We start from the raw sequence: 23,441 nt of genomic DNA, 5'->3' as shown, positions 1-23,441 counted from the left end.
GCATTGCACAAAAACACACACTACTCTTGGCCCGGGGCTTGGGCTCTTGTTTTCTCTTGCACCCATCATTTTAATACATGTATTTTAAAACTGTACGTTTACTATAATGCTTACAATGTACAGTATAAAACATTCAAAAAGAGCATATAAACCGATACAAAAACTGAAAAAGTAGAATGGTGAGGTAAAACAGTTGGGAGTTCTAACATTCGCCCCTCACCCTGGTGCATCATCTTGTGCGCCCCACTTGGGGGGCCCCACCCCTAGACAGGAGGCTTGCCCTGTCTTGCTTGGCTCTGGGTCCCCAGTGTCTAGCTGGGCACCTGCACACATAGGCACTTGGGGAACCTGTGCTAGGTGAATGAATGAGCGACTGGACGAATGTAGCCGTGCCCACCTGCGGAGCCTTGGCAGAAGCCCCCACTGTGCCATGGGTCAGCTGTGCCCCAGGCCAAGCTCCCCAGCCCCCCACTTGTGCCCTGTGCTTTTGCCTGCAGTCTGCAGACTCCAGCAAGCGGCCCTCCACCTTGGCGGGCCAGTTCAAGCAGTCCCTGGACCAGCTGATGAAAATCCTGACCAACTGCCAGCCCTACTTCATCCGCTGCATCAAACCCAATGAGTACAAGAAGCCACTGGTAATGCGGGGAGGGAGAGGGCCTCTACTGGATGAGTCTGATGGCATCTGGGGTCATGTCAGTCCCTGCACGAGTGTCTGGGCAGCTTTAGAGCTATCTGCCCCCATTTTACAGATGGGGGTACTGAGGCCAGGTGACCAGTCTAGGCCATTCGAAGGTCTGTGACCTTCAGGGCTTTGGATCACCCGGACCTCAACTGTCTCAGCCCTGCCATTCGCCTGCCATTGGCCAGGTGTGTTGCTTCTCTGAGCCTCAGTTTTCTCTTCTGTAAATTCAGGATCTGCCTACCTGCAGGAGGCAGCAAGGATTGCACATGACGTTTTTGCCACATCTGCATAAGTAAACCACACTCCATAAGGGGCAGCAACCAATACTGTGATTTTAGAGACTGACACCAACTGCTGGTCGCCGAGACCTGAGGCCATGCAGCCCTTGGAAGGCGGCTTTATCTGCTTATGTGTGGGGCGGGCTGGGAGCCTGCTGCCTGCCCAGCCCCTGACCCGTGGGCTTGGGAATCCCACCCAGACGCTGCAAATACAGGATTCCAGAAACTGGGAGATGCCATCTGAGAGGAGATAACATGATTTAAAAAAAAAAAAAACTTAGAAAAGAAATAATATTACATTAAATGAAGTGCCTTTTTGAAAAGTATAAAATCATATGAAATTCAGGCTGGCCCAGGAGATCCAAAGTGTGTCTTCTTTAAAGGCACAATGCACAGATGTGAGAGAGTAACTGTGCTCCCAGAGGTCCTCTACCGACGCCCACAAGTGGGGGCCTGAGGATCATTCTCAGGTCTTGTGGGTGCCCCTGGCTGAGACATTTCTGGGAGTTGGTAGCTGCTGTGTGGGCATAGGGGAACCCAGGCTGAGGGCCCAGGAAGGCTCAAGGTGGGAACCCTGACTCAGCCACTCAGGAGCATGGCCCTGAGCCTCAGGCAGCTTGTCTTTAAGTTGAAGCTAAGTACCGCACCAGGTAGGGCTGTTGTAAAGATTAAAGGAAAAGCACCAGGTCCACCGGAAATAATAAATGAGAGTAAGGAGTTGCCCCAAACTAACTACTGTGCAGCCCTTGATGCCACAGACAGTAGCCTCTGTGGCCCTCCGTGTTTCCAGGTGCTGGTGGGCTTGCCAGATTGGACGGCTTGCCCCTAGTCCCCAGACATTCCTGGTTGGAGGTGGAGGGGGGCTCTCGAGGGTCCCAGGCATGCAGGGTCTTGGGGCCATGGCTGAGACCCCATACCCCTGTGCAAAGCATCATGGCCAAGTTCCTCTCCAAGTACCCATCTCTGGAGGATGGAGAGACTAAGTTGACTAGAATATTTTCTGACTCAAAGTAGGAAAGGTACTTATTCCTTCCACTAGAGTGTGAGAGGCACGATGGAGCTCCAGCCAGAAGGACTGCAGGGGCACCGGTCACCCCAACACAGGCAAGGCCAGAAGGAAGCCGTGTTCTCTGGCATCGTTTGGGGGCACTTCAAAAAATTTTAAACGTGGCATATGCAAAAACACTTTGATGTCCTTCATACTTTGCATATTCTGAAAATGCGGGAAGCATTTGGTGTTCTTGTGGATGTCCCAATTCGTATGTTATCGACTTTTTATCTCCTTGGAAAACACTTCCAGGGCTTTGCAGCGACTTCAACCAAATATCTCCCTTCAAAACAGAGCGTTCATGAAACCAAGCATTTGCTTGGTTCTCCTGAGGGATGGTGGCAGGGAGGTCGGGGAGGGGGCGGCCCGCGCCATCAGCCCCTCTCCTCCGCGCCCGCAGCTCTTCAACCGGGAGCTGTGCATCTGGCAGCTGCGCTACTCAGGCATGATGGAGACGGTGTACATCCGCAAGTCCGGATTCCCCATCCGCTACTCGTTCGAGGAGTTCTCGCAGAGGTTCCGCGTCCTGCTGCCGAGCGCCGTGCGCACGGAGGTGTGCGTCCCCGCAGCCCAGCCCACGGGCCCCGAGAGGCGGTGTGCGCATCTGCAGAACCCAGCAGCCTCTGGGCGCCCACACGGCCCCTGTTCCAAGCGGGCTGCCCGCCTGATGCCCAGGGCCCCTCCCTGGACTCCAAGCTTTGAAATGACCCCCGTTCCTGCTTCCTTTCTCTGGACGAGGCTAGCGGCTGAATATGTTCCTTCTAGGAGCACCCGCAGTTAAAAGCAAACACTCTCTTTTACGTGGCAGAATGTCCCAGAGATAAGTGGCCAGGGTGCAGGACACTTCCTGCTTCCTAGCCTTCCCCGAACACTCAGCCATCCTGAAGTTTGGGCTGCCCGTGTCCAACGGCCACACTGAGGCCCCAGGCCCTGCAAGGTGTGGTGGCCTCGTGGTCCCCGGGGCCCCACCCTTGATCCAGGGTGCCCAGTGCCTGTGCCCTGGCCCAGGAGCCCCTGACGGCGACCCCCGTGGGAACAGAGGGACCCCGCTCCCTAGGAAGCCCCCGAGGAGGGACCTTAGGCTCCGGCGTGACTCCACAGAGCCACTCCTGTTTCTCTTTGGCAGCTTCGGGGCAAGTTTCGCCAGATGAGCCTGCGCATCGCCGAAAGCTGGCTGGGCACAGACAAAAACTGGAAAGTGGGAAAGACCAAAATTTTCCTGAAGGTGAGACCCTGAACGTGCTGGTGCTCAGCCTCCTGAAGCCTGTGTGGCTGGTCTGGTGCCCGTGGGCGCCTGCACCGCCACGCTAGAGGGGAAGGGAGGCGGGGCGTCACGGGGAGAGCCCGGCCCGAGAAAGCCCGGGGGCTTCTCACAGGAGGACATTTAGGGCAAGGCCTGAGGAGAAGGAGGGGCTGCCTCCAAGCCACCGCGGGAGAGCAAGAAGGAGCTGAGGGAGGTCTCCCAGAGTCCCGGAGAACAGCCCTTCAGGCCCGGGGCCACAGTCTGCAGTCAGACCTGGGGAGCCCCGCCCCTGCCTCCCTGGAGAGGCGGGGCTTCAGGCAGGAGGCAGTGTGCCCCCTACCCCCATGACAGCTCCTTGGCCGGCCAGCGCAAGCAGCACCATCTCCCACCTCCCACCTCCCTCTCCATCAACTCACAGGGAGGCTCAAGGTCACGCAGAGGCAGCCTCCCGTCCTTGAGGCTGGCCTTCGGGCCCTCCAGGATTGCGAACCGGGTCAGAGAGCCACAGGGAGAGAACCTCCGTGTCTCCTAGCCTCACACGCCTTGGGCAGGTCAGCAGGGCGAGAAAGAGAAGATCAGGGCTAGAATCAGGGCTCTGCCAGCCCGCCCCGCCCCCCACCTCGTCCCCACTGCCCTTCCTGAGGCCTCCACTCTCTCCTCTTCCCCCGTAGAGCCTGCCCAAACGTCCTTGTCTGTCCTCCCAGCCCCAGCTCTCCAGTGGGTCTGCCCGTCTGTCCATGCATTAGTCAGGTCTGCCTGTGCTGGGACTGTGGGGCTTGACAGGAAGGAAGAAGCGGAGGGGCTTCAGACTCCACTGGGGAGGTGAGGCTGGCAGAGGGAAGAGGTCTGGGGAGTCCCAGGGCCGCTGCCCAGGAGGGTGTGGTATGGAGAGTGGGGTCAGCGCGGGTGGCTGTCCAAGGAGGGGAGGAGAGTGCCCGCCCCTCCATCCCTCCCCATCCCTGGCTGCTCCATGAGGCCACAGTCGGGGGTCTAGTCCATCTCTGTGTCCCCAGGGCCCACCCAGGCACATGAAGAGACCCAGTGCTTGCTTGATGCAAGACTGATGGGGGCAGGCAGGGCCACCAAGCCCCTGGCCTCTGCTCATCACTTACCAAAGGGCTGTGCTGCGCTCTACTCAGCAAAGACAGTCCCTTCCTTCCGGGCCCGGGATCCAGGGGGAGCAGGGAGGTGGGTCAGGGAAAGTCACTGCTCAGGGGCCCGGGGTCCAGGGGGAGCAGGGAGGTGGGAAAGGGAAAGTCACTGCTCAGGGATGAATACGGCTCATCACCTCACACTATGAATTCTATGCAAAGGCTGGAATTCATGTTTATATGGGAACAAGCATGCATCTGTATTACAGCTGAATGAGCGTTGCACATGAATTTTGGGAAATAAAATACAGCTTTGGGGAAATTTTTTGCCCCCCTCTTGGGTTCTCCAGAGCAGAAGTGAAATTTCCCAGATCGAATTAACAAGAAGAAGGAGCTGAAATGGGAAGTTCTTGGATTGGGGCTGAGGATGTAGCTGCGGGTCTCTGCTCTGAGCCACATCGGTGGCAACATGAGGGCCCCTTCCCCTGCCCGCCCTCCTAGGAGCCGTGTGGGAAGAGTCTGAGAGACCCTGACTTCCGGCTGCAGGTGGGCGAGTAGGGGTGTGGCAGGGCAGCTGCATGATGAGATCTCTCCCATCCCAGGAAAACCACGAAACCCTGCTGGCGATACAGAGGAGCCAGGCCCTGGACAAGGCTGCAGTCAGCATCCAGAGAGTCCTGCGGGGCTACAGACACAGGTGCCTGCCCTGCCCCCTCCCAGCCCATACACCCACCCACCATGTACCCTGGGTAGGCCTGTACCCCCCAAGGGCCACATGTTCCCACTGGTCCCCCTCTCGGGGTAACCGAGGCAGAAGCGCTGTCGGGACCTCTTGACCAGGGACACTGCAGCCTGTGTTGGCCAGAGAATTCTAATACATTATTTGAATCTTTGGGGTGGAGGGCAGACTCCACCACGGAAGCCAGAGCCGAATGAAGCGTCAGCTCTGGTTTCGACTATATCTCGACGTTCTCCTTCAGTTGTCTTAGAGAATGTGTGGGTTTGGTTTTATGAGGTGGCTGGTTTTGGAGGGAAGAAAAGAACTGTCTTTGACTCGGTTCCCTGGTCAGTAAGAAGATAACACGAATTTCAGTGCAGGTTCAGTAAATCAGCCATATGACCACCTCCCTCCCCCTCACCACGTCCAGGGGGCTCGGCAGGTCCCATGGTGCCATTCCCCGCTGTCCTGTCGGCCCGTTGCCAACCATAGGAAGGTCTGGAAACCCAGATAGGACAAAATGCGAGAAAGTGGCTGAGCCACGGGAATAGTGGCCATGGGCACCAGCAAGCAGGGTCATGAGGCGGGGAGGTGTGGCTTAGAAGGCCATACAGGTTCAGGATTCCCCAGTGGTCTCCACTGCCATTGTTGGGGGTGGGCTCATTACTACCCATCAAGGATGACTTCCTACACAACCCAGGTGAGGGTGGACGTCTAGGCTTTCCACTGGGCATCTTCTGGTGTAGGTGGGGGAGCCACTGTTGTTTACATGGTGTTTCACTGGAGTAGACTTGGTTATTATCTAAAAGTTTTCTGTCTTGCTAAACTGCCCCTTTCTTGATCCTTTTGGTAGAGAGAGAAGGCTTTTCTTGGGGTCTTTCTGGTCTGTGCCCATTGTCATTTCTGGATTGCCTACTTCTTCAGCTCCTAGTCTGGAGTATGTGAGGCAAAAAGAAATCCAGAGAAGTTACCACTGCGTCTGAGATCCTTAGCTGGTCTTCCTTCTTCTCTCCATCTTTCAGAGTCTTCTTAATGGTTGTTTTATATATAATGTCTAGGGGTTTTTAGTTGTAGTTAACAGGAGGAGTAAGGGAAAGTGTGTCTACTCCATCTTCCCAGAAGTGATCACCATTGGTAATGAATGGTGTTCTTGCTGTTCTGGCCAATGCAATTAGACAAGAAATTTAAAGAAAATATAGAAATCAGGGTTTTTCAACTTCAACACTATTGACATTTTGCTTGGATAACTTTTTTTTATAGGGGGATGTCCTGGGCATTGCAGGATGCTTAGCAGCATCTGAACTCTACTAACTAGATGCCAGTAGCATCCTCCTCCCCGACCCCCGGTCATGGCAACCAAAAATGTGTCTAGACACTGCCAAATGTGCCTGGGGGGCAGAATCACCCCCAGTTGAGAACCACTGGTATAAATATTAGAAAGGAGACAAATTATCTTTATTTTTAGATAACTCAGTTGTTTACTTTGGCCTTATATTAGAATCATCATGTGAGTGTGTGTGTGTGTGTGTACATGCACCAAAAAATATTGAATGGATAGATATACAGATATATATTGTCCACCCATCAACAAAGATTCTGACTTAATTGGACTGGACGGCACCCAGGCATCAATAAATATTGAAGTTCTCCAGATGATTTTTTTCTTGTTCTTTTTTGTTTGTTTGTTTTGGTTTTTGGTTTTTGTCCCCCAGTTTCATTGAGATATAATTGATTTACAGTACTGTACAAGTTTAAGGTGTACCACATAATGATTTGACTTATACATATCATGAAACGGTTACCACAATAAGTTTAGTGAACATCCACCATCTCATATAGATGCAAAAACAAAAGAAAAAAATTTTTTTTCCTTGTGATGGAAATCCTTCTTAGGGTTTACTCTTTTAATAACTTTTATATATACCATAGAGTAGTGCTAACTATAGTCATCATGTTGTACATTACATCCCTAGTACTTAATCTTATAACTGGAAGTTCGCACCTTTTGACCACCTTCATCCAATTCCCCCTCCCCCAACTCCCTGAAGATGATTTTTAATATGATTGAGATCTACTGTCCTAAACCTAAGAAAATACCCTGAAAAATTATTAGAAGCGATAAGAAAACTCAGTTAAGTGTGGGAGAAAAGGTACATCCGTATGCACCTCTGACTCCCCAGAGGTGAGGTTTCAGGTTACCTCCAGTTTTCAGCCCGCGTTCCTCCCTGTGGAGGGAGCAGTCTGATGGAGCTTGCCAGGCTGCCTGGGTCTGGGGGCTGCCCTCTGCTTTGACCTGCCCCCAGAGAGGAGCTCTGGTCCTGAGACTCCTGACCTGATTTCTGGTAAACCCCTGGGCTAGTGGCCAGAGGAGGGGGCAGAGTCTGACCACGAATAAAAAGTTGGAAATGGGTTTTATCCCTTCAGAGATCTGTGGGGGGAACGAGGACATTTATTCTCCTCACTCTAAAAACTGGACTGTCCTCGGGAATTCCCTGGAGGTCCAGTGGTTAGGACTCCTCACTTCCACTTCAGGGGGCACAGATTCGATCCCTGGTTGGGGAACTAAGATCCTGCAAGCTGCGTGGCGTGGCCAAAAAAAATAAAGAAAAGAAAAAGAAAACAGATCAATTTAAATAAATAAATAAATAAAAACTGAACTGTCCTCGTTCACAAATTTTGTTGGCAGTAGATTTTAAGCTCCTAACCTGTCTGTCTTTCAGCCTATAAAGGCTTCTGGAAAAGACATATTGTATGCATTCATTTCCCCCAACATTTCATTACCTCTCTTCCTTCAAAATCAGTTTTTCCCCCCAAAGGCTTTAAAATGTCTGTGGTTGTTACCACTGACTTGCATTTCCGCTTCTAGGAAGGAGTTCCTAAGGCAGAGGCGGGCAGCTGTGACCCTCCAGGCCTGGTGGAGAGGCTACTACAGCCGGAAGAACTTCAAGCTGGTAAGAGACTCACGTGGGAGGCGGAGCCTGCAGGAGCAGCCGTCCAATTAGACACAAATGTTGATGCTGGTTTATGACTGTGAGAGCTGGGGCAGGAAGCATCCCATCAGCCACAGGCATGATCCAGACCTCAGCACCCCAGACACTCCTCTTAGCATAGTGTCAAGTCACAAGGTTTGCAGGTTTCAAAGCGTTCTCCTGCAGAATTTGGGGCATCTCCAGAGCTAGAATGAGATGTCCTACTCTGAAATTAGATGGTGGCTTTTTTTTTCCCCAATTTCCAGGCAACAAAATAAGTTAATGGATTGATTACTTTGTTTCAAGCATTTTTTCCTAATTTTTTCCTTGACCACAGGCACTGCTGAGTGTCTGTGCAACAAACAAACCAGAACAACCTTTAACCGTGTCCTGTGGGGCCTGCTTGACCGCTTGTCCTGGTCATGGCTGCGACTGTGGTTGGGACATGCAGTGGCCACGTCAGCAAAACTGACCCAGACCTGTCCGCATTCCGTGCTCCCAAGGGCACATTGGTAGCTGACATGGATGGAAAGGCTCCTTGGGGCCTGTTGCTCTGTGTGCATCATTTTATTTATTATTAAGCCAATGCTGTATGTCAAGGAACCGAGGCATAGAGAAATTAAGTCATTTCCCCAAGAGCACGCAATCAGTAAGCAGCAGAGCTGGCGGTTGGATGCATGTCTGTGTGACTTCCAAACCAGTAAGATGAAGCATGACCCCTCACACCTGGCAGCCATTAGGTTGGTCTTTCAGAAGCCAACAGCAGCCATCCCAGAGGCTTAGGGACTGCTGTGGCCTAGGGTGTGTTTGCAGCATAGAAGCAGGTACTCATAGTTTATTATTTCCTCTTTATTTTCAAGCTCCCTGAGGGATTAGCTTGATGGAACCGGCCATAGGCCTTCACACAGGTACTCTAGCTCCACACAAGCTGGCTGGACTTGGCTGCAGGTGTGAAAAGCAAGGCCTCTGGAATCGTATCATGCATGTGACACCCAAACCAGTTCTCTGTTACTGGTAGAACTACCAGGAAACTACTTTATTATTTACGCCATTTAAAAAGACTTCTTTAGCACTAATTTCATGCCAGGCTCTGTTCTAACTGCTTTACAAGTGTAACTCATTTAATATGCTCGTACTCACAGGCACGTAAAAGTTTAGCACTAGCACTTTGCCGTAAAGCAGGTAACTGTAAAGCTAATTTGTGAGGACACCTTGCCCCTTATTCTCTGTCCCCTCGGGAAGGCCTTTCTCTGCTCTGTGCCCTGCTGGGCCCAGGCCTCTCTGTGAGTGCCCGTCCTTTCTTGCCTCCACAGGTCCTCCTGGGTTTTGAACGTCTGCAGGCCATTGCCCGGAGCCACCTGCTGGCAAAGCAGTACCAGGCCATGCGGCAGAGGATGGTCCAGCTGCAGGCCCTCTGCAGGGGCTACCTGGTGCGCCAGCAGGTCCAGGCCAAGAGGAGGGCAGTGGTGGTCATCCAGGCGTACGCCAGGGGCACAGCTGTCCGGCGGAACTTCCGACGGCAGAAAGCCAATGTAGGTGGTCACTGCCCTCTCAGGCAGGTGGGAGATGGCTGGGCCCAGGTGAGGGAGGGTAGGCGGGAGGAATGAACAGCAACATAGGGCTCTCACCAGACACTCCTGCCCATCCAGGTCCAAAAATACCAAGAAATACCAAGAGAAGCCTTCAAGAGAGTCCGGGCAAGAGAGGCGGGAGGGCAGGGCACTGCGTTTTGAAATTTCACTCTTGCGTGATCCCATTTCCTCCATTCGGAGAGCACCTGAGACTCAGCCTCACTCCTCAGAACTTGCTCATTTGGCAGTGGTGATAAGGAAAGAGGGCCTAGGACGAAGTCTGCCCCTGCTCCGTAGATGAAAATGGGTCCACGGAGCACAGTGCTGGTACAGTGGCCAGAGCAAGAAAGAATGCAGAGCCCCAGACATGTCAGCAGCGTGTTCCTGCACCCACATGGCCCCGGACGGGCCACAAACCAGGGCAGGCCCAGGGCCCTCCCCCAGGGGAGCCTTGGTGCTCTTTGTGAAGGGACCAGGTGGGCCTGAGTGGGTTTTGCAGCTAGGTTCTGGGGGTCTTCGGGCTTTGGCGTGGTACCCTGTGAGGACCAGCAAGCATCTCCCCTCTCTGGACCTCTCATTATCCACTGGGAAAGGAGAAGCCCAGGCTGGTTGATCTCCAGTCCCTCTCGCTTTTAAAACCTAGGATTTTAGAGGGAAATGTATTGATTTGGACAAATATGGCAGGGGGAGGTTTATTTGGCTTCCGGGAGGGGCTTGCCCCAGCCGGGCCTGTGGTAACCGTGGCCCCCTGGGATGTCTGTGCAGGAGCCTCTGGTCATCCCCGCTGAAGAGCAGAAAAGCCCAAGCGCTGTCCCCCGCAGGAAGCGTAAGTCCATCTACGACACTGTCACCGACACGGAGATGGTGGAACAGGTGTTCGGCTTCCTGCCTTCCCTGATGGGCGGGCAGGAGGGCCAGGCCACGTCACACGTCGAGGTAAGATAGGCCCTGCCGGCCCAGCGGCGAGGGGGGCTCTGTCTAGGGGCCAACCTCTAGGCTTTACTGAAAAGCCGAGACTCAGCTCGGGGAGCCAATGGAGTAGGTAGGTGTTGAAGTGGGTTCTGCGGTCCTGGGTGAAGATGCAGGGAAAACAGAAGTGAGGGTCTCTGTGGTCAAACCCTTTCAAGTTGAGCAGGTTTCTTACCTGCAAGGCTTCCTAGAGCCTTTACTGTGCAAATGTCATTGGGCTTTCAATCAGGCAGTGTTTCCCGCGTGCGTTTGGCCCCTGTCACAGGGCACCTCGGTGGCTGCTGCTCTGCAGTATATGACCTGGGGACCCGAGGTAGAAAACGCATGGCAGGAGGAGGGCGTGTCTGATTTGGGTGGGGGGGGGGGCGGCAGGGCGGGAGGAGAGGGCAGCTCCGGGGCTGTCCCGTTGACTCGCACCGCATCCTGCTCTGTGCCAGTGACCTAGGCGCCCCCCAAGGTGCTCATGCCTCCCCCTCCCCCCGCCCAGACTCCTCCCACACAAATCATCTGTGCAGTGTGGGCAGCCTGGCCCCCCTCCACTAGAGGAGCACTTGACAGAAGCAAGCAGGAAGCGGGTAGGGAGTGGGGGGTGTCTGGAGAGCCCAGGTCTGCAGGCAGAGGGTGCCAGGTACCTGGGGCTTTCACACCGAGGCCCGCCCAGCACCCGGCAGCCCACCAGGGGCCCACCGAGGGTGAGGGTTGGGGAGGTCCCCAACACAAGGGGCAGTGGATAATTCTGCACCCCATCAATAACCAGACAGACCCTTCTTGGGGCTCCCTGGCCCCCAAAGATGCACACACTGCCAGGTCACATCTGAAAGGACAGCAGACCCTTGTCCCTCTCTCTCACTGGCACCCAGGATCTGGAAGAGAAGACCCAGAAGCTACCCGAGGTTGACCTGGACACGGTCCCCATGATGGAGGACCCCGAGGAGGACGCAGACGGCCTGGCCGAGTACACCTTCCCCAAGTTCGCCGTGACCTACTTTCAGAGATCAGCCAGCCACACACACATCCGGCGGCCCCTCCGATACCCTCTGCTTTACCACGAGGAGGATGCCGACTGCTCGGTACCTGCTTCTCTGGTTTCTAGTGGCTCAGGCCTCCCCCTGGCTCAGCGGGAACCAGGAACGGGCGGGGTGCTGTGGGCTCCACGCTGCTGGAGCTGGGTTCCAGCCGGGCACTCTGTCCCCGTCTCCCCAGGCCGCCCTGGCTGTGTGGAACATCATCCTGAGATTCATGGGTGACATCCCGGAGCCAGTGCTCTTTGCCAGAAACACGCTGCGTGGTGGCTCGGTGATGCGGCAGATCCATGACGCCCTGGGCAGGGAGAGCAGTGCCCAGCCCCCGGCACACGGCGGATCCGCACAGGTGCGCAGTGGGCGGGGACGCAAAGGGCATACGCCCTTCCGGTGTCCCCAGGCCCCGGAAGCTGGACTGGGAGGGGGAGGCAAGGCGTGGAGTGAGCATCGCCTGCTGGACCCAGGGGCCCCCGGGGCTTTTCGGTCTTGAATGGCACTCAGGAACTCATGAGTCAGGCATAACACCCAGGACTTGGTGAATTATACAGTCATCGCAGGAGAGGATCTCCCAGGCTCTGAATATGGGACAGTAATACTAACAACAGATGTTATTGCTGACTGGCTACGTGCTATGTGCCAGTTGCTTGTCTTCAGTTAATTTCCAGATGAGCCATCCCTACAAGGTAGGGATTATTAAGTTTATTGTAGCTAGAGAACCTGAGAAGTGAAGTGACTTGTCCCCAGATCCCAGTGAATACATGGGACACAGCTGGGCTTTGAAACCGTTCTGCTGAATTCAGAGACCAAGTTCTTTACCCATGCTCTGCCCAGTCCTCTGATGGAAGGTTCATCCACATCCATTTTTGGTCAGAAGTCCTTCCTAAAGCCCTGGTTTCATGATGTCATCTTAGTGGAATTAACCAAAAGAGTCCAAAGGAATGACACAGCAGTGATAGCCCTGGGGCCCACCAGCATTAGGAGTCCCATGATCGCCTATGATTCTGACACCAATTCCAACGTATGTGGATTTTCCCCACACCAAGAATTCTCATCTCCAGCTGGGTGTCCTACAATTCAACTCAATCCTGACACTATCTGCCTGGAGATAGCGTCTGATTCCACAGATGAAGGGCTCTGTCCTTCAAGAAGACCCCTGCTTCAGCACAAGTCCAGATTGTTCCTCATTTGCTGACCCACTGGCTAAATCAGAGGTTCCCACGACACCCTCCTTGGGTTTAATTTGCGAGAGCGGCTCAGAGAATTCGGAGCAAGATTTTACTTACTACATTACTGGTTTATTATAAAAGGATACAACTCAGAACAGCCAGATGGGAGAGATGCATAGGGCAAGGTGTGGGGAAAGATTAAGATGCTTCCATGGGGAATTCCCAGGCGGTCCAGTGGTTAGGACTCCACACTTTCACTGCCGAGGGCCCAGGTTCAATCGCTGGTCGGGAAACTAAGATCCCACAAGCCACACGGTGCAGCCAAAAAGTAGATAATAAATAATAGAAAAAAAAAAAAAAAAAAAAAAAGAAGAAGCTTCCATGTCCTCTCCAGGCACCATTCTCCCTAAATCTCCAAGTGGTCACCAACCTGGAAGCTCTCTGAACCCTGTTCTTTTGGGTTTTTACGCAGGCCTCATTACATAGATACGATTGACGAAATCATTGGCCACTGAGCCAGTTGAACTGAATCTCCCACCCCTCCCCGCTCCCCTTGTCCCCTGGCAACCAGACCCACCCTTAGGTGCTTTCCAAAAGTCACCTCATTAACATAAAAAGACACCTTTACCACAGGAAATTCCAAGGATTTTAGGAGCTCTGTGCCAGTAATGGGGACAAAGACCAAATATATATTTCTTATTAGAAATCACAATATTACAGTGCCCCATACCGCAGCTCAGATAGCTGTGAGGTCCTGTGTACAGACCAACTGCATAGACATCTAAGGGAGTCTGCAGCCTGGCATCACGTGGCCAGATCTGGTCCAGGGATTACATGGAAGTTGCCCAAACTCAAGCCCTGACTCCCTGACCTCTAGAGATGTGGGCTCTGCAGAGTGTAATAGTCATTCATTGCTGTGTAACAAACTACCCCCTAAATTTGACAGCTTGAAACAGCCCACATTCGTTATCTCAGACAGTTTTTGAGGGTCAGGAGCAGCTTAGCTGGTTCGTTCGGGCTCAAGGTCTCTGGTGACGTTACAGTCAAGCTGTCGTCTCCCAGCTCGACCGGGGCTACGGGATCTGCTTCCAAATGGCTCGCTCACGTAGCTGCTGGCAGGAGACCTCAGCGCTGGCCACCTGGGCCTCTCCATGGTGCTGCCTGAGTGTTCTCACATATGCTTCCTCCACAATGGGTGACCTCAGACAGACAGCAGGAAGGAAGCTTCAATGCCTACAGGCCACGGTGGGCGAGAATGTCAGGAGGCAAGGGCCACTGGGGGCCACCTTGGAGGCTGGCCACCTCTCAGGGAGGGGACGCTGGGAGGTGGTCCAGCCACTGGCACCTCTGGAAGGTGAGCACAGGGAGGACTGTCTTCCCAGAGGTCAGATGTCAAGTGTTCCTTCCTGCACATTTATGAAGCACCCACCGTGTGCCTCCCCTAGGAGGAGCAGTGGGCTGAGTGAGCCCTGCCCACCCTCGCTCACCAGCCTAACGTGTTTTATGTTTGTGCCCTGTGTGGCAAACCAGTTTTAGCCCAGCCAGAAGCTGGTGCCCAGCCCTGGACCCGGTCCCACATTGAGCTCTAATTTTGGCAGCAACTTCTCATGACACCATCAGGACAGGGTGTGACCCCTGCCTAAAGAGACCAGCAGATCATGGTGGCTGGAGGCAGACCCCTCCCCACCCAGCCTGGCCCCGCAGCTTAGAATCTTCTGATCTCTGGGAAAGCCCCTACCTTGCAGTGGGTGGAGTGTATTCCAATTCATCCACCAAATTGTCACAGAGAATGACCATAGCCTGGGGCTGTCCTGGGCACCTGGGCTCAGACCCAGCCCACTTGGCTGGCGAGAGGTCCAAGCTTTGGAATCAGGACAGTCCTGAGCCCTCCCAGAGGGCTGGTGACTGGCCAAGCAGCTTTTGTCCAGTTTCTCACTTTCCCTCGCCTCTGTTTCCTCACTCAGCTGTGAGGATGGCAATGCACACCTGTCACTGTTGCACAGCTCGGTCAAGATGAGGGGCTGCTCGGTGCTTTGTGAATCAGCTGGGAAATGGCTGAGGGATTTGGAGACTAGCCCCACCCTAGGCACTGTTGGGTCAGATTGGGTGCTACCCCAGCTCACCATCCCTCAAGAACTGTCTCCATCCACAGAGGCCCAACCGCAGGAACAGAGGGACCAAGGACATCTCCTCCATGAAGCTGAAGCGGTCCTCCAGGGTCACGGGCCAGGTGAGCCCAGGGACAGGGGACCTGGGCCTGTTCCCAGCTCTGCCGCCCGCTGGCTGGCCTGCGGCAGCATTCCAGACTTTCACCCAGTTTCCTCCTTTGCAAATGGGAAGAATCTCAGCTGTCCTGACTGCCGCCTTTGGGTTTCAAGGTGGCCAGCCAGCTGAATATCAGGGAAGAGGCATTTGATCCTGATGACCCCATCTCAGACCGACCCATGTCCAATCTGGAGAAGGTGCAGTTCATTGTGGGCTATGCCATCCTGCGGCCCAGCCTCAGGTCAGTCACCACCCCCGTCGCACCCCATTCAGAACATGGGACCCCTCACTGGCTCTCAGTCCATGGCTGCAGCCCTATCCTGCTCCCTACCCTGGGGCCTGCAGGCTGGGTCTCAGGACAGCAGACGTTATCATCAAGGGTTCTCTATTTGCTCTGCGTTAAAACCCCTGGGTGAAACCCAGTTTTAGGAAGACAGATTCATCATGGGCTGGTGATTCATTTGATAACCAGCTTTAATGCAAGTCTGTTTAAATGGGCAAGTCCCTCATTTATGTTATATATAGTTTGCTTTATATACAATTTGCTTTACAGGAATTGTGTTTTTATACAAATTTAAAGAACCATGTATACTGCTTTCAGGGACAGACTACTGTATCTCAAGGGTTCACATATTTTAAGTTATTATTTTTAACCAAATTGGGAGAATTTGGGGCATTATTTCTTCAAATGTTTTTTCTACTTCATTCTCTCTCTTTTCCTTTGAACTCTAATTAAACCTATGGAAGACTTTTATATTATCCCTCACATCCCTGAGGGTCTGTTCATCCCTGCATTCTTTTTTTCTCCTCTGTTCTTTAGATTGGATAGTTTCTATTAATCTATCTTCACATTCACTGATTTTTCTTTTGTCTTCCCCAGTCTGCTATTATACCCATCCAACATTTTTTTTCAGATATTATATTTTTCAATTCTAGAGTTTGCAGTTGGTTCTTTTTTATAGTTTCTGTTTCTCTGCCAAGATATCCTGTTTGTTCATTCACTAGGAGCATAGTGTCCTTTACGTCTTTGAGCACAGTTATGGTAGTTTTTAAACCTTTTCTGATAAATCCAACTCCGCGCTCCCAATGCCGTGGGCCCGGGTTCGATCCCTGCTCAGGAACTAGATTCTGTGTGCCGCAACTAAGACCTGGCACAGCCAAATAAATAAATAAATATTAAGGGGGAAAAAAAAAAGTGGGGCTACAGAGCCCACTGGGGAGACATTGGAGGGAGCACAGTCCTGGGAGATGATAAGGTCCATGGTGGGCCTGGATGTGACGGGGAGGTGAGGGCATGCAGCAAAAGCAATTGGAGGTGAGGAGGCTGGAGGTCCCCCTGCAAACATGTCTGCCCCCAGGGGTGCAGAAGGAGCTGTGTGTCCCCGTGCCCCGTCTCCTCTCCTCCCCCAGAGCCAGCCCCCTGCCTGGCCTCCCAGCACTCCGTGTCTTTTAGGGACGAGATTTACTGCCAGATCTGCAAGCAGCTCTCGGAGAACTACAAAACAAGCAGCCTGGCCCGGGGCTGGATCCTGCTTGGCCTGTGCCTGGGGTGCTTCCCGCCCTCCGAAAGGTTCTTGAAGGTGGGGAGGGCCGGGGGCAGGGGCTGAAGGCGGGGGCAGCACGGGTGGGCCCGGGGCCCTGGAGCAGGTCCGGACATCCTAACCCATGCATGGCCCAGTTCTCCTGCTACTGCAGGCCAGGATGGGTATCAGTGCCTGGGCTTCTTTGAGCCTCAGTTTCCTGTCTGTAAAAAAAGATGCTCCGGGCCTCCCTGGTGGCGCAGTGGTTGAGAGTCTGCCTGCCGATGCAGGGGATACGGGTTCGTGCCCCGGTCTGGGAGGATCCCATATGCCGCGGAGCGGCTGGGCCCGTGAGCCATGGCCGCTGGGCCTGCGCATCCGGAGCCTGTGCTCCGCAACGGGGGAGGCCACAACAGTGAGAGGCCCGCATACCACAAAAAAAAAAAAAAAAAAAAAAAAAAAAAGATGCTCCTTCCAACCCCTAATCAGGATCTGCAGGGTCATCTTACCTGGGCTCAGTCACCAGGAGACAATGAGACAATGGGTGCAGCGGGCACTGAAAAGGCAAAGGGGTCTGAGGAGTGGGCACCAACCAGAGATTGGCTGCAGCATCTCTCTCTAGGCCTTAGAACTAACAAGGGAGGTGCTTTCAAGTGTTGGAGGTCCCAGCCTTTGCTACTCTAATATACCTTTTGGTTCTGATGATAAAAGTAATATGTAGGGGGCTTCCCCGGTGGCACAGTGGTTGAGAGTCCGCCTGCCGATGCAGGGGACACGGGTTCGTGCCCCGGTCCGGGAAGATCCCACATGCCACGGAGAGGCTGGGCCCATGAGCCATGGCCGCTGAGCCTGCGCGTCCGGAGCCTGTGCTCCGCAACAGGAGAGGCCACAACAGTGAGAGGCCTGCGTACCGAAAAAAAAAAAAAAAAAAATAGTAATATGTAGGATATGAAGAAAGTCTAGAAAGAAAATAAAAGTCATCCCCACGCCCAGAGGTAACTTCCATTACAATTCCTGGCCTTTTGTGGTGTGATAGGGTCATACTTGGAATCACATAGAAAACAATCTCACTACCTCTTGTCCCTTCAAGGACAGCAGGAAGTGTGGTCACCCTGGCCATCTGCCCTGGGCCCTGGGCCACACTTGACACTAGTAAACCTTCCAGGCTGCATCTCCTCAAAGAATCTCTCTGAGAGACAAAAAGGTTTTCAATGCCTTGTTTCAGCATCTTGTCAAACATATTTTGAGCATCGGCTCTCCTGCAGCTTTCACTTATCTTACGTGTCTTCTCATGTCATAAACTGTTCCCAAATGGCAGTGCTAATGCCATCTGTTAGTGCTGTGCCAGCGCGTATTTCACTCGTTGATGGGCATTTAGGACCCACCTTCCAATTGCCCATCACCATAAACACCACTATGATTAAAAACTATAGGGGCTTCCCTGGTGGCACAGTGGTTAAGAATCCGCCTGCCAATGCTGGGGACATGGGTTCGAACCCTGGTCCGGGAAGATCCCACATGCCGCGGAGCAGCTAAGCCCCTGTGCCACAACTACTGAGCCTGTGCTCTAGAGACAGCAAGCCACAATGACTGAGCCCACGCACCACAACTACTGAAGCCCATGCGCCCTAGAGCCCATGTGCCACAACTACTGAGCCCGCGTGCCACAACTCCTGCAGCCCGCATGCACTAGGCCCTGCGTGCCACAACTACTGAGCCCACGTGCTGCAACTACTGAAGCCCACGTGCTTAGAGCCTGTGCTCTGCAACAAGAGAAGCCACCGCAATGAGAAGCCCGCGCGTCGCAACGAAATGTAGCCCCCGCTCGCCGCAACTAGAGAAAGCCTGCGCACAGCAACGAAGACCCAATGCAGCCAAAAGACTAAATAAATAAAATTAAAAACAAAAAAACTATATATCTCCCTTTATCATAGGTTTGAATTATTAAGTCGAAGAGTATGTACATTTTTAAACTATGTACTATTTAAAACATATTGACAAATGACTCCTCGAAATGCCGTGCAATTGATATTTCTTCCCAGTGTGAGAGCCCCGTGTCAATGCACCTTTGCCAACACTATAATCATTTTTATTTTCATTTAAATTTTTTTCCAGTTTTATTGAAATATCATTGACATATAACATTGTTCAAGTGTAGGGTGTACAGTGTAGTGATTTTACATAGGTGTGAGTTGCAGAATGATTACCAAGTAAGGTTAGTTAACACATCCAACATCCATAGTTACAGTTAGCATCACAGTTTCTAGAATCTGGACAGTAAGTAGAAAGTGTCCTCTATTCTAAGTGTCTTCATCCCCTTCCCTTCCTCGCCCACCAGTATCTGCTGAACTTCATCGGTCAAGGGCCAGTCGGCTACGGGCCCTTCTGTGCTGAGCGCCTGAGACGCACCTGTGCCAACGGGGTGCGCACGGAGCCGCCCTCCTGGCTGGAGATGCAGGTAGGGGCGAGAGACGGTCCGTGTGGGGTGGTGCCAGCCGTCATGGCTCTTCCAGCACAGCTCATGGGGCTGCCGGCAGGAAGTGTGTGCTCCGGGCCCATCCACCGCCTTCTGTGCCTGTGGTCCCTGTGACCCTCCCCAGGCCTGGTCCAACGCCACCAATCTAAATCAGCATTCCTTTAGGGCCCTACCAGCTGAAGGGGAAAGTAAGTCTACTCAGTTCCTTAGCTGCAGGGTGTGAGTGGCTGCTTAAAGCGTTACCCCTCCCGAGGACACGTCCATTTTATATGGCCAACCAAGGTTGTCTGCCGTGGTGGCAATGTTGTTTGTGTCACCTGTGAGTTCCTGCAGTGTCCTCAGGAAAGGTCCTTCAGAAGCAGGCAGGGTTGAGGGGACACCCCTGCCCACCACTATACCTGCAGCTCCTGAAAGGCACTCACTGTCTGTGCCCCATGGTGCCCTATTCCAGGGTAACCTCCCGCCACACCCCCTCCCATCCTCGCCCTGCCACCCGAGTCCACAGGGCCTCCCCCCTTCCACCTCATCTACCTGCTCTGCCCATGAGCCTTGGAGTTGCATGTGAACTTGCCTTAGCGGTGTGGTGTACACAGAGAGGAACAGTGGCTTCCTTGGACCCAAAATGTTCCAGAGTACGAGACCCAGCCATTTCCGAGAGCTTCTTGACTTTCTGTGATTCTGAGTCACCCAGCCAAAGCTCAGGGATCTCATGTTAAAATTGGGCCTCCCACTTGCCGGCTGCATCCCAGGGGCGCAGCCCTGGCCCAGTCTGTCAGTTCAGTAGCAGAGATGTCCGTTGGCCAGGACTTTTGTTAACTCCCTGCCGAACCGGGTGGGGCTTCAGAAGGCCCCTCCCCCTGGAACCCACGGGGATGAACCAGCAGGGGCAGCGGGTTGGGAAGAGGGGATGGTGGACTGGCCTCCCATCCCAGGGTTCCGGGAGCACCAGCGCCGGCAGCTGAGTCCAGGAGCCTCCCGGGTAGAGGACCTGAGCCTTCGTCTGTCCCCAGGCTGTCAAGTCCAAGAAGCGCGTCCCGATCCATGTGACCTTGGCGACTGGAGAGAGCCTGACCGTCTCGGTGGACTCAGCCTCGACGTCTCGGGAAGTCTGCCTGCACATCGCCCACAAGCAGGGCCTCAGCGACCACGTGGGCTTTTCCCTGCAGGTTGCCGTGTACGACAAGGTACTGGCCAGGGGGTCTCATCCACCACCCGCCTGTCAGCCTAGCCACCGCTCGCCTTGCCGGCTGCCAAACACAGATACGAACACAAACTCCCGCTCACAGACATGCCTCCTAACCAGGCAACCTGCCCTCCTGCCCCAACACTCATGCGCTCAGCCCAGTGGCTGTACCTCGGCCCCAGACGGTGTCACAGGCACACCTGGTAGGTCCCCTGCCATGCCCACATCCTGCTTCAAGCCCCCCACGCCGGGGAGCTCAGACTCCCATGTAGCAATGCGGAGGTCACACCAACACTCCCCGACCTGAAGCCCACATCGTCGTCCCGCCAGATGCCCTGACGCCCACGCCCACAGCCTCAGACCGAGACGTGCTCACGCCAACCAACCAATCAGAGTGTTCCGACCCCGTCACGTGGGCATGTGCCGCCTGTGGGCAGGGCGGGCCGGGGTGCAGTGTTGGGGAGGGTGATTGACAGGCCACGCCCCCTGGGGGAGGAGTCCCTCGGGCGTCCAGCGGGCTCTTGTCCTCCGTGTGCCAAGGGCGTGTGGGGCGGCCTGACACGCAGCAGTCGCTCACCCCTGCCGCCCCGATTCTGGCCTCAGTTCTGGTCCCTGGGCAGTGGGCACGACCACGTGATGGACACCTTGGCCCAGTGTGAGCAGCTGGCCCGGGAGAGGGGCGAGAGCGAGCGCCAGGCGCCATGGCGCCTCTACTTCCGGAAGGAGTTCTTCACCCCGTGGCATGACTCCCGGGAGGACCCGGTCAGCACCCAGCTCATTTACCACCAAGTCCTCCACGGAGTCCGGTCCGGCGAGTACAGCTTCGAGAAGGTGAGGGGACCGCAGCCGTCAGGGCCCTGAAGAGCCACCCATCAGACAGCCTGAGGAAGCTCCCTGTTCCAGTGCAGGGGCGGCGGGGACCGAGCAAGGGCAGCTGGGCTGCGACCGCCAGGGATGCCCGTGGGGAGCGTGGAGGGCAGGCAGCCAGGGGAGAGGAGTGGGCCCGGGGGTGCTGCCCTGGGGGTCAGAGGCAGCCATGGAAGCCTTGGAGGCCTTCCTGGAATGGGGCAGTGGGCAGGGACATGCAGGGGCGAGGGGAAAAGGGGGCCCAGAGGGCAGGCAGCTGGGTGGCCGGGCAAGGTTTTGGTCTCCCGGGAAGAACAGGACTGTTTGGAGCAGGAACCCTGCTCTGTGCTGTGCATGCTGGGGCCTTACACAGGCTTCCACCCACATGAGCCCTGCAGAGGCCATACAGGGGTGGCCACTGGTCACCTTTGCCCAGTGAGGACTGGGGGAGACAGGGTGAAGGCCTCGCCCACACTCACCCCACTCAGACAGCAGTGTTTGGGGCTCCACCCAGGCCTCAGAGCTCCCTCCCACACATTCTCTGGCTCCGGAGGGCTGAGAGAGGGGCACAGGGGATCCCCCCTTGTCCTCAGGCAGAGGCCCCGCAGGGCTCAGGCCAAGGCCGCTGGGAGGTCCCTGCCTGCCAGCAGGAGCCCAGCCCGCGTCGGGGCCCAGTCGGGGCCCACGGAGGTTCTGCCGTGCTGGGGGAGGGGCAGGTCCTGCCTAGCGGAGGTGGCTGGTCACCTCTGCTGCGCCGGGGCAAGAGTGTCCTGGGGGAGGGTGGGCTCTCAACACCCGCCCCCCCCCCCGCTGTGTGTCCCCCGGGCTGTGCAGGAGAAAGATCTGGTGCAACTGCTGGCCCAGTGCTGCGCCGTGCAGCTCGGCGCCTCGGTGGGGAGCCAGGCCGTCCGGGAGCTGCTGCCCAGCTGTGTCCCCCCCAAGCTGTACAGGACCAAGTCCCCAGAGGAGTGGGCCAGCCTGGTCACCGCCGCCCACGCCGAGGTCAGTTCCCCAGAGCCTGTGCACTCGGGCTGTGCAGCTCTTTTTGGGGGCCCTGGGGGCCCTGGGGTGTGTAGAGCGGTTGGAGACCCCGTGACGAGCCCCCACTCATGGGGGGTTGGGAGGCTAACTTGCCGCTCAGCAGAGCCCTGTCTCTTCAGGTTTAAAGAGTCTCGTTCAGGTCCACTCCCTCTGACAGGCCCATTCCGTCTTCCCTCCTCCTTCCACGGTGGCATCCTGCCATAGGTCAGGGCAGCTCAGCTCTGCGCTGGTCTACACTGCAGTGTCGGGCTGGACCCTGGCCTTCCGGCGCAAGAGGGCATCCCCAGCTGCTGACCGCAAGCGCGCCCTTGCCTCGGCACCAGTCCCGCCCTGTGAGGCCCCATCCTGGCCCCAAGCCTTATGGTGTCCCCTTGCTGGGCCCTATGTGCCCCGGGCTGGCTCTGGACAGCAGGGAGGGCTGCCGCTCTCCTAACCCTGCTTGGTCAGCCCGCACCAAGTAAAGGCGGCTCCCGGAGGCCCACAGCCTCGTCCCCAAGCCTCTACCTGCATCTCCAAACACCCACTCCTGTTCTCGGGGTCACCCGCACCAGCGGAGGTTTCTGCTGCTCCTAAACTGCCACCCCAAGAGGGGACAAAGACAGGCTGTCTGATTCAGTCCCCCTGTCTCTCTTCCCCTCCCCACAGGGCTGTCCCAAACCCGGCCCTCTGTCAGAGCCTCCTTCCTCATAGGGTGCTTTGCTCTGCAGCGTGGCCTGAGGGTGCAAAGGCATCTCTGAGGACCTGGCTGGCTGGTGCAGCTGCTGCAGGAGAGCTGTGCACGGGGGGTTACTGAGGATACAACCCTTTGGTTAATGCCTCCCCTGCACTAACTTGCACTGGGGGCCAAGAAAGAACACGACAGGCAGTGGGAAATACGAAGGCAGCATGACGCCTGTTTGTCAGGGGTTGACAGCCCAGTGGCAGGGAGATAAGCCCCGGCCATCCAAGTGCGGAGAAGGGCAGGGAGCATGACCAAGCAGCACGCCTTCCATTCTGGCAACACAGAAGGAGGTGCTCAAAGTGGGTCCGTAGACAAGAGTCCTGTATGCCTGCGGCAGGGGCTGCAGCTTGCTCTTTCCTGCTCTTAGGGTGTCACCGTGCACAGCCCTTAGGAAAGGCTCTAAGAAGTCCTGCAGGACAGAAGCCTGATTATCGTACCCAGTGTTCCCCACACAAGCTTGACCACATATGTTCTGTTCCACAAGGCAGTGGCTAGCATCCCTTGGGGACAATCCTTGAACGGGAATTTGGCGAAGCAAACCCTGTTGGTTGCTTCTGTTGTTTCCCAGCCTGAGTGGATGTGTTTACAGGGGAGAGACCATGGACGTTTTAGAGCTAGTACGAGACGGAGGG

The 23,441-nt window shown here is 55.1% G+C and overlaps 1 protein-coding gene across 2 annotated transcripts in view; it reads left to right on the top strand.

The window, feature by feature from the left end:
* MYO7B (myosin VIIB) overlaps positions 1-23,441 on the top strand; it is a 71,447-nt gene that overhangs the window by 35,094 nt on the left and 12,912 nt on the right. Inside the window, exons 15-30 of one of the 2 annotated variants that reach the window (XM_060106212.1) lie at positions 498-635; positions 2,409-2,561; positions 3,135-3,233; positions 4,945-5,039; positions 7,927-8,011; positions 9,343-9,561; positions 10,366-10,536; positions 11,430-11,639; positions 11,773-11,940; positions 14,910-14,987; positions 15,136-15,263; positions 16,476-16,602; positions 18,881-19,000; positions 20,029-20,202; positions 20,805-21,032; positions 21,882-22,049. In XM_060106212.1, the coding sequence (XP_059962195.1) occupies positions 498-635; positions 2,409-2,561; positions 3,135-3,233; positions 4,945-5,039; positions 7,927-8,011; positions 9,343-9,561; positions 10,366-10,536; positions 11,430-11,639; positions 11,773-11,940; positions 14,910-14,987; positions 15,136-15,263; positions 16,476-16,602; positions 18,881-19,000; positions 20,029-20,202; positions 20,805-21,032; positions 21,882-22,049 (2,361 nt within the window). The remainder of the gene's footprint in view (positions 1-497; positions 636-2,408; positions 2,562-3,134; positions 3,234-4,944; positions 5,040-7,926; positions 8,012-9,342; positions 9,562-10,365; positions 10,537-11,429; positions 11,640-11,772; positions 11,941-14,909; positions 14,988-15,135; positions 15,264-16,475; positions 16,603-18,880; positions 19,001-20,028; positions 20,203-20,804; positions 21,033-21,881; positions 22,050-23,441) is intronic. The other variant, XM_060106213.1, reaches the window with a different exon arrangement.

The sequence above is a fragment of the Mesoplodon densirostris genome, chromosome 8 (genome assembly GCF_025265405.1).
Source record: "Mesoplodon densirostris isolate mMesDen1 chromosome 8, mMesDen1 primary haplotype, whole genome shotgun sequence".
NCBI lineage: Eukaryota > Metazoa > Chordata > Mammalia > Artiodactyla > Ziphiidae > Mesoplodon > Mesoplodon densirostris.
The sequence above is the reverse complement of the archived record's forward strand: the minus strand, read 5'-3'. Positions and strand labels throughout refer to the sequence as shown.